Raw genomic sequence first — 10,211 nt, 5'->3', positions numbered from 1 at the left:
AAAATATTTTCAGCTGTTCTGCAACATAAGGGAAATAAATTATACAGATGGGGAATCTTAACACCTTGCAGCAGTACAAAGAAGAAATTACTAGCGTTTGTATTTGTTACAAGTTGATCAAAAACTGCAGCCTGTACCACTGAAACTGAGCCCTTTGAAGCATCAGCACAGGACCTAGGGAAGAGGCAAGAGCAGTAACTGCAAGCAAGTGGTAGCTGTAACCTCCTCCTGCCCTCACCTGGCTGCACACAGGAGAACCTGCTGTTCTGTTTTTCTTACTACGGAGAGTTGTTGCTCCCTTGTTCAAGGCTGCGTTTGGTCAATGCAGTGCCTTGATTTGCTCTGGAAATCAGCTGAAAGTAGGAAATTTTGTTCCAAAATGTTTCCTTAGAAGGCAATAGAAAGAATGAGGGGGTATTTCTGAACTTGCTACTACATTAATACTTCATTAGTAGAGGATGGAAGGAATAAAATACAGCTTGTCACGCTCCTTGTCTTGCACCAAAGCCTTCAGAGCAAACACTGAGTGGGGCACTGCTCCCCTGGAGCCTCCACAGCTCTGAGTTAGGCTTCTAGACTCACAAGGGACTTATAAGGAAGAAAAAGACTCCACCACCAGAGCACAGTGAGTTAGTCTGCGTCTTCTATGTAACAGAGAATTGCATTTAAATGCCAGGATGATGAAAGACTGTTTTTTTACTTCCTTAGTAAACACTGGGGGGAAGAGGGAAGAGCAGCAGCCTGAGTTTGAACTTGGTACCTTTGCTGATGATAGAGTTGCTTGAGTTCACTTTGAATTGGTCTGATTCAGGAATAGATTTTTGGCTTTTACTTATTCTTCTTGTCGTAACACGCCTGCCTGGACCACCTGTAACAGTCCAGCTGAATCTGAGAGCCGGTAGCTTCAAAGAATCTACACAATACCTTATTTGAAGTATTTTTTTAATAGTAAAGTCAATATATTTTAAATCAAAAATGACATATAATAGAATTCCAGTGTATTTCTTTTTAACACACACTTGGGAGAGCAGAGGCCAGACTCTTCTGGTGAGAGCTTTGCCTTCTGTTAAAAGCAGTCAAGGCAGTACCTGTGTTCTGGCAGCAGATGCAGGTCATAGCTCATGCAGAAGTTACATGGTCTCCTGTTCCCGAGAAGCATTCAAACACTGTCTGGTTTTTTAGAACTTAACCACTACAGCATTGATGTTGTGAATGTTAGAGAATTCTCTCCTCCTCCCTTGATTCCCCCCATCTATTGAGGTCAGCTTGTTAAATTTGGAATAGAAAAAAAAAAAGGCAGGAGTTTGTTAGACCCATCCCAGAGTTAGCTTCTTTCTGAAGTTCAAAGGCCAGTTCACTAGAGGCTATTCCTCCAGCCCTTGTTTTTTCCTGAAGAAAACATACCTGCTTTGTATCTTTAATTGCTGATCAAACTTCATTCCAGTTATTTTATATCCCTTCTTCTATGAATAGTTAAAAGGCAGTCTTAATCTTAGTTTATGTGGTTCATTACTTGACTCTTCCTCTTCAGATGTCTCTTTCGGATTTTGATCATCCACTTAACACTTAACTTAGCAAAATCTGCTGCCTTAAACAGAGCCAAAAAGATACCACAAAGAAGAGCAATCGTGTTCCAGGGATTTGCTGTGATGATCTGAAAGAGATGAAAAATATTATTCCCCTCATCTGACTCGGCATATATTATACCTGTGCAATAACAAACAATTCTGTTTTCCAAACAGAAGGGTTTTACAGCATATTTCTTTATGCTGCAAAGGTCGCCTGTACGGCCTTCTTCACACCCCTGCCTCGCACCAGGGGTTTTTCTGATTCCTTCCGTTGGGAAGAAAACACGTGGTACTAGCTGCTGAATTCCTCTTCAACTCTTTCAGGACATAACTGTTTAAAATCTTAGAGGGACAGTTAAATTGTATTTTTAAGATTACAGATTTACTATATTATTTGAAGATCTACAAAAAGAAGCAGTCACTGAAGATCTTCCAGAAGACAAAGTAACTACTGAAAAGTTTTAACAAGACACCATTTAATGCTAAAGCAGGTTTTGACAGGAGCAATGGTTCTGCAGATCTACAGCAAGTATTCTTCTGTTTTAATTGCATTTTGTTAAAAGAGTAGTTGCATGTATTTGTAGTTTGCAACTCTCCTCACACCTCTAGGCACAAGGTTGTCATTTAGGGTGCTGGATGAAGCAAGCAGAAAGAGGTCTGGGCAGCACTGCCCTGGAGCCTGCAACTCTGATGCTGCATGGGCACAGCGGGGTCACTTGGTCACCACCCAAGCTAGGTCTTAACTTGGCTTTCTGCATCTCTTAATCCTCCTAAAAGCAGCAGTGCTGGCTGCCAGTGCTTATGCACTATGCCATTTTTAAAGGCAAAATCTTCTCTGCACGCTTTGCTATTCCACATTTTTCTAGGGGGGCAAATGAATCTGACCTTCTCCCCTTGAAGACTGCGAAAGCAAGCTTGTAAGTCACGTGCTTAAAGCACACATGGCTGCAGTGTGCACCTGCACGCCTTTGAAGCACGGCAGGGACTGATCCTGCTTTTGCCTGGCATGTCACACACCTCTGGTGCAGCAGATGTAGCTACATTTTAAAGTGCTTTTTGTGCATTTGAAATGCAGTACCAAATTCTATTCTGTTAACAGATTAAAAAAAGTACACTCATCTATTTTTATTATTCTGATTTAAGGCTAGGTTTCTTGTTTGTCAGTTAATAAAAATAGTAAATCAGTCTATGCAAGCATGTTTATGTAAGCAATTCAGACTTGACCTCAAGCTACATTTTGCTAGAACACAGGACCTGTGCTTTTTCTTAGCTGTGTGTAACCTCTAGCTGCAAAAAGAATGTGAGCATGACCAAGCCAAGGAAAGACATCACCTGGTCTTGACCTCCTCAGGATACACATTACTGGATCTAAGGAAAAGCCTAGACTTGAAATTTCAGAAGCAATCTCACTCTTCCTCTGAATTTCTGCTCGGAGGGAGGTACCAGAGGCGGGTGCATGCACACACAAACCCTGAGCAGGTACAGTCAGACAACAATTCAAAAAAAAGGACTAGAGTGTTACTCACATCTTGAACGGTCTGTATAAATGGATCCTTCCATTCAAATACCACAAAGAACAGCTGGTCACTCCTTGGTTTAGTTGTCTGGTCAATATAGGTAACCACGCTAGTCTGGGCAAGGAGCGGGGGGGAAATCACAAAAGTGCAGGTTACTTTCTTTTGTGGTGGAATGGGTCTCCTGTGCAACAGGAAAAACTGGGAAGAAGGTGCAAATAGCAGACTGTAGGGACTGCCAATCCAGCCTTCCTCTACCTGGAACAACAGGCGCCCAAAATGCAGAAAAGGCAGTTTCCTCCATCTATCTTGTGTTCGCATTCTTTACCTATTTCTCACTTAGTAAAACACCACAATGCCATTTTTACACTGGTAGCCAGGGCCTTTAACAGGTTTCCCCAAAACATTTTTTCTCTTAAAAGCTCTTTTTTCCTTACAAGCCTTTTCATTGTATAAGGAATGACCTACTACAAAAAACCTCCCATCTACCGCCCTGGCTTTGTCTCTTTACAAGTACACCAAGGTTTCTCTCAGTCTTCTCCACCCACCCTGCCCCCGTTTTAGGCAGCGGCCACAGGAGCTAAACACTACAGCTGGCCAGTCGGAGCACAGGGGAGCTTCACCACCTCATATTTTCCAGTCAGATACCTTTACTGCAGACTTGCCCTGCGCTTCTGCGGTTCCTTTACTTAGTGCAGCATGCCATCACCCCCAACGACACTCAGTCAAGAAAACCGCAAACCACAAAGCTAAATGAAGACAATGGGAAAGGAAGAAAAGACAAAGCAATGAGTAGGGGGCTAGTTCGTGCTATTTGACCTAGTATTTGTCTCTGGTATGGCAGCCCTCACGTTTAGATTTGAAAGGCTGACGGACTTCTTACGCACTTTGAGCAGACTGTCAAACAAAGCAAGTGCAATCGATGTCTGAGCTATTTCAACTTCCACCGTATTAACAGGGAAGCGAAACCCAAATTCACATCTGTACTGATCCCTATGTCCTCGAAAAAAAAAAAACAACCAACAAAAGGAAAAAAAAAAAAAAAAAAAAAGAAAACCACAACAGTGTTCACCAGCCAAGATGCTCTGTAACTGCTGGACTAACTGGATGTTCCTGGTCACATAAAGCTCAGCTGCTTCTGAGTTTGAGCTGGCCTTTTATTTCCACCTTGAGACACATTAGCCTTGCATACACAACGAAGGACTTTCAAAAACCCTACGCTTGGTAAGTGCCAAATGCCAAGAGCTGTAGGTGATGGAGCAGAGCCTGCCAGCTGCTGTCAGTGCTTAGGTGGCAGCAGCTGACTGATGCATTCTTTCCTCTCCTCCAAACAAAGGCAGTGGCTTGGGCCTTGCAGGATTGGGATTTGCCTCCTGTCCTTTTCCAGTGGAGTAGGACGGTGCTCACCTCACAGTCACAGCTCTGCTCTTCCCTTGACCCTTTGCCACATAATGCCCTAACTGTGAGAACTAGAGACAGGAAAACTGAAAATTCTGCTTCATTTTGATCTCCACAAAGTACTCTTTCTGAGTATACCATTGACTAGGAAAAGCCTCTGAAAGATGCACTCTCTGGAAAAGATTGGTCTTGAAGTTCTTGTATCTCACCCCTGAAGAGACACTTCCTTTCCAACCAACACTGGGAGCAAGACAACAAACTCAAAACACAATTCTTTTTCCTGGCCATTAGTGTGAACAGAACAGGAATGAAAAAGTCAAACTCATTTCATCTCTAGCTAAGTTTGCATCTTTCACCTGTACATTTTCTAGTGTCTAAGGATACTCAACAACTAAAAATCCCAAACAAAAAGCAGACATGAGAACGCTACAAAGGATACAACAGTTAAAAAATCAGCCCTTGTGGTAACCGAAACAATTCCTCTTTTCAATACTAGCCATTGTTCAGACAATTCCTTTGGCCGTTGTTCCCCACCTTGAACTAAAAGTAGCCGTGTCCATATTTCTATGTCGGTCTCTTCGGACCCTTACCTCAGGCTACAGGTGCCGCTTAGAACACACTCACAGCCTGGATTTTCTGGCCTCCCCCTTAGGAGACGCTTTCCTGAGATGTGTCACGAGGCCACACTAACCGCTGAGCACATCAAGACATTTATGCTTTTACAGAACCTTGCCACATTAAGAAAGAATCCAAGTAACTGTGCCATGAAAGCTGCTCAAGGGCAAGTGGCATAATGGGTACAATGAAACAAACAAGTTCCTGCTGTTTCTCAACCAACTCACCCACCCGTCTTCCAACTCACTGCTATTTGCCTCAAGAACTGGTCTTTTGGCCAGTTATGATTAAAACTTTCACAGTAACCAGTTTACCATAAACTAAGGTCCCAAACGTGTTGACTATTTTTAATTCTATCTTTACCTCTTGTTTGAATTCAACAGTCTCGCTACCATCTTCTTCTTTTGTTTTCACCAAGGACATCTTGACCCAAGTTCGAAAGCCTCCAGAAAATTTCCAGCTGGAGTATGAGCTTTCACAGTCCTTCATGAACGCTGCTTTTTCTGGACTAAAGGAAAGAGACCATTACTTCACTGACCAAACTCAGCACTGTAGGCAAGAGAATATCAGACCTACTGGCACTTCAAAATGTGTTCACAATTCCTTCTATGTTTCAGCTGCTAAAAATCAGCGTAGTGATGTTTCCATCAATGGTAGCTCTTGCACTCCTGTGCTCTTAACCACAGAAGACTTACCTGGGGCCGCACCCCCCTGGGGTTGTGCCTGCCCCTAGGAACCCTTCTGCTGTACAGGGGAGCTTTGTTCTGTCCATCTGCTGTCTCTAGGACGGAAAGGAGCAGAGCCAGGACCCCAGAAAATAACTCACCACCATTTAGGAAGCTAGAGATGGAAGGCCCAGCCCAGAGGCAGGGCAGGCTTCTTCACCCCGTTTTGGGGATGCAAATAAACTAGTTGCAACACAGACATACTTAAAATGCTTTGCAACTTGCATTCAGTGCATCCTTATTATTTCGGAAACACTTCAGTGTAAGGCTCCCACCTGCAGTTACAAGGCTGTTTTCCCAATATGCAATCACAGATATTTGCAGCCCCAGAACAGCAGACAGATTTGTGTATTTTTAATTATTTTTTTAATACTGTGACCATAAACCATTGTAAGCATCCCAATACCCCTCATGCTGCAAGTGATAAAGACATAGCCCTAGGGCATATCTGGTCTCCATCCTTTCTCTACCAACTGCACGGGACACAGTGCGTTAACCACGCTGTTCACTTGGAGCTCCTCAGAAGGTGATTTTAACCACTTTCATGTAATCTCTATGAAATAAGCCTGGCCCTGCCACTCCTTTTTCAACAAGGTTTCATTTGAAACAAAGAAGAAAACCACCATGATGAATCATTAAAGCACAGACTGCTGGTTTTAACTCAAGATAAATTTCAGGTTGCAGAGATATGTCAGGGTATGCTGGTCCTTGAGACAAGGAAAAGGGCTTTGACTTGGATTAAATCCATCTTCTTAGGTGAAGGAAAGGAGTATACTCTGCTTTATGGAAGAGAGTGTGCATGACTAGGTCTGTTGGGAGATGAAGGTGGTTTGGTCTTTTGGGAGAAAGACTTGTAGAAGAAAAGCAGAAAGGAAGAAGCAAGTTCTTGTCCCAGAGAATGAACAATCGGGAAGGCTTGCCCTGTGCCAGCACTGACTGTGTTTGCACTTTTCCCGTCTTTTTCCTTAGTTTTCAGAATCAAGGTTCCTTTTCTTTCTACAAACCAAGATGCCTGACCGCAAGGCAGCAAAAGCACACACTGATAAAAAAGGATCATACTGATGGCTGCTCTGTACTGTGCTGCCTGCTCAGGCACAACAGGTAAATAAGCACGCTCCTGCAGGAAGGCAAAACCTAGCGAAGCCCCTGCTCTCAAGTCAGGCCTCAAACACAGAACTCCACTGTGCACACACACAGAAAGGAGAAGCATTTCTGGAAAGAAAAAACATAACACACTCTGCTACCCATCGAGACAGACAATATTCCAAGAGTGTTTTGGCAAGTCAGGAGGATCTTTACCTATTTGCAGCATTAGGTGCTTTTTCAGCAATCCCAACGGCACGGGGCAGTGCACTTCTCTAACCCCACGCAGCATAAGAACAAAGCCCATCGCCTGATTGCTCCTCACCGTAAAACCAGGGCAGAGGGAGAGCGAAGCTGACAGGGACTTCTTCCCCCTTCAGTATGTGGGTGCAGCAGCAGATGACAGGACAGCACGGAGGAGCACGGTGCCACTCAGAGGGACGTACATAATTAGCCCTCTGGCAGCCAGTCATGTGCCTAGTGCCTAAATACAGCATCCTAGAAAAGCTTTCCAAACCTACATGGAAAATTGAGGCAGGAAGTTGTGACACAGAGCTGAATGTTACAGCCACAACTTCCATGGTAGGCAGACAGCAGCATACTTTGCCTTTGACAGTAATTGCAGGCTTGAAAATGAAAGATTAAGAGTATCCTAGGAGAAGCTGTGGATAAGTGATCTGAGAACTCATGTCCTTGCATGTACCCACAATCCACATCACCGCCAGAGAGTCAGGAAAAGAGGGAGCACAAAGAGAGCAGCGAGGCACAAGCTTTGCACAAATGATAGCACAGGACAGATAATGCAGCTTAAAACCCCCACACAGCTAGGTGAACACAGGACAGGCAAGGGATTTTTAGATGAAGAACAATTGTCTGGGCAGTTTCTTTTAATCCCTGATTCACCCCAAAGACAGACAACCTGCAAAGGCTGCTTTTTTTTTTTGTTGTTATCCAGTAAGTTGTTCTACCTATTACACCATCCTTTAGATATATGGTAAGATTCCTGGAATACTCTGCACCAGGCTCTCCCAGGACACACAAAAATTCCTGTGTTACAGCAGAGAAAGAGAAGTGCAAGAGCTGTGTCTTGCTCAGGTGAACAACCAAGACCCAGTCTCCTTTCTGGTAACCACTGACAGTTCCAGCTGCTAACAGGGAGCCCATTTGCCCAGCACAGACTGATCGACTTCAGACCATGACAGGCTCTATTTGTCCCAACTGTGGGAGCTGCTAACCTAATTCTGCACCAGGCTGCAGCGCTGCCCTGGACAGTATTAAAAGTCTCCAAGCTTCAATGTTACAACTGATTTCTTTGCATGCAGCAGTCCAGACCAGAGATGTGAACAGGGAGCTCTGTTCAGACCTTTAAATAATCTCTGGTCTGTTCAGACTGGTATTCCTAATTTCACATGACTGTAAATTATTCTACGTGCTACACTGACTATGGTTTTGTCAGTAATATGTTCAGAGGGTTTTCGTCTTAAACCCATGTATTATACTAATGACAGTTCAGGAAAGGAACTTGTATTTTTAGCTATACTTTTTTTGTAATTTTGCAAGGGTTTCATTACTTCCTTCCCTCCAATTAATATGGTACAGACAGCAGCTGCCACTGTCTTAAAAAAAAAAAAAAAAGTCATAAAGCCAGTAGCAGTGTCCCTCCAACTCACTGGCCAACGATAGCACATAGTTCAGCAGCGTTCTGTGATGGCCAGAACAAAACTAGCAAGCAGTGCCACTTTCATGTAGTCTGTCCACCCAATTTTAACAGAAGAGCTGCAGAGAATAAAACCCTTTACAGAAACAATTGGACCTTACTTGAGTCCCCGCCATTTGCTAGGCCTGAAAAAAGTCCTTCAAAGTACAAGTCTCCATGAGCTATTTTTATTGTTGCTTACAGCTGATGCTTGCAGGAGCCTTTACTGATACAATTATTGCTATTTAAAGCAAAAGCGAGCTGTGCGTAATACTGCCTACAGCATACAGATACATCAGAATTATCCTCACCAATTCCAAAGGATTTTGGATTGTGATTTAAGATGATGGAGTACCTTACACATGTTTTACAGCATTCTGCCTGCCCAGCCCTACCAAAGTGGTTTGCAGCCACAGCAAAAAATTGTAAAGCTAATTATGGTACCTCCCAGCATCTTTGGTAACACTTTACATGAAATACAAGACACGGTGCTAGTAATATGCTCTCAAAACCAGTGAGACACTTTGTCAGGGAAAGTAGTTAACAGCAGAGTTTTTAGAGACCGTACTGAGGGACATACAAGTTTCTACAGACATCTTAGACCACACTTTGCATCAACTAAATTTAGCATCCACTGATGAACCAGAAATCATTTCTATTTTCTCTTCTGCTGGAAGCTGGACAGAACGACTACTTTTCCACATATACACTTCATAGTCAGGAGAAAACATAAACTTTCAACCTGCCCTGAGCTTGTCCAGTTTGTGCAGGGACAGCAATACAGAGTACTGGGCAAGACAAAGTCATACCATTTGTACCAAGCTTGGAGGATGCTGTAACAGAGGCACCACTGGTCTCTTGCGCACAACTCGTTCTCTTACTGAGTTTCCCCTAGACATGCAGATCATGTACTAATAAGTTTAAAGACCTACCTAGCTTTGCCAATTTTACCATTATCTGGGTTAGTTCAAAACCAGTTTTAACTCACGTTCCTACTACCTGCTGCAAATGGGCACCAGGGATGCATCCCTGAACAGACACCACCATTTCCAACCTTTTCATTTCACTCCAAACATAACCCAGGCTCAGCCTTCGCTCCTCCATCTTCAGTTCTGGCACCTTCCAACACAGCTGCCTTCCAACAAGGCAACTCCTCTAGGAACAAAGCCACAGGGGGGTTGTAACTAGATGACCTCAAATAGTGCATCCAGTTCTGGTGTCCCCACCATAAGAGGGACGTGGATCTGTTGGAACAAGTTCAGAGGAGGCCACAAGGATGATCCAGGGGCTGGAGCACCTCTGCTATAAGGACAGGCTGAGAGAGCTGGGACTGGTCAGTCTTGAAAAGAGAAGACTCTGTAAACACCTTATAACTGCCTTCCAATACCTGAAGGGAACCTACAGGAAGGCTGCGGAGGGACTTTTTACAAAAGTGCCCATCAACAGGACAAGGGGAAATGGATTTAAATTAAAGGAAAACAGATTTAGATTGGATCTGAGGAAAAAAATTCTTCAGTACGAGGTGGCAAGACTCTGGAATAAATTGTCCAGAAGCTGTGGCTGCCCCCTCCCTGGAGGGGGTCAAGGCCAGGGTGGATGAGGGCCTGAGGAA

At 43.8% G+C, this 10,211-nt stretch overlaps 1 protein-coding gene across 1 annotated transcript in view; it reads right to left on the bottom strand.

The window, feature by feature from the left end:
- Window positions 1–1,336: 1,336 nt before the first annotated feature.
- Window positions 1,337–10,211, bottom strand: part of TMEM206 (transmembrane protein 206) — a 16,522-nt gene continuing 7,647 nt past the window's right edge. Inside the window, exons 5-7 of the mRNA XM_009875474.1 lie at window positions 5,459–5,603; window positions 3,095–3,199; window positions 1,337–1,654 (exon numbers count right to left, since the gene is read on the bottom strand). Coding sequence (XP_009873776.1) covers window positions 1,493–1,654; window positions 3,095–3,199; window positions 5,459–5,603 — 412 coding nt within the window. The 3' untranslated portion in view covers window positions 1,337–1,492. The remainder of the gene's footprint in view (window positions 1,655–3,094; window positions 3,200–5,458; window positions 5,604–10,211) is intronic.

Source organism: Apaloderma vittatum, unplaced genomic scaffold (assembly GCF_000703405.1).
Source record: "Apaloderma vittatum isolate BGI_N311 unplaced genomic scaffold, ASM70340v1 scaffold5998, whole genome shotgun sequence".
Taxonomy (NCBI): domain Eukaryota; kingdom Metazoa; phylum Chordata; class Aves; order Trogoniformes; family Trogonidae; genus Apaloderma; species Apaloderma vittatum.
Note: the sequence above shows the minus strand (reverse complement) of the source record. Positions and strands in the feature narration are given on the sequence as shown.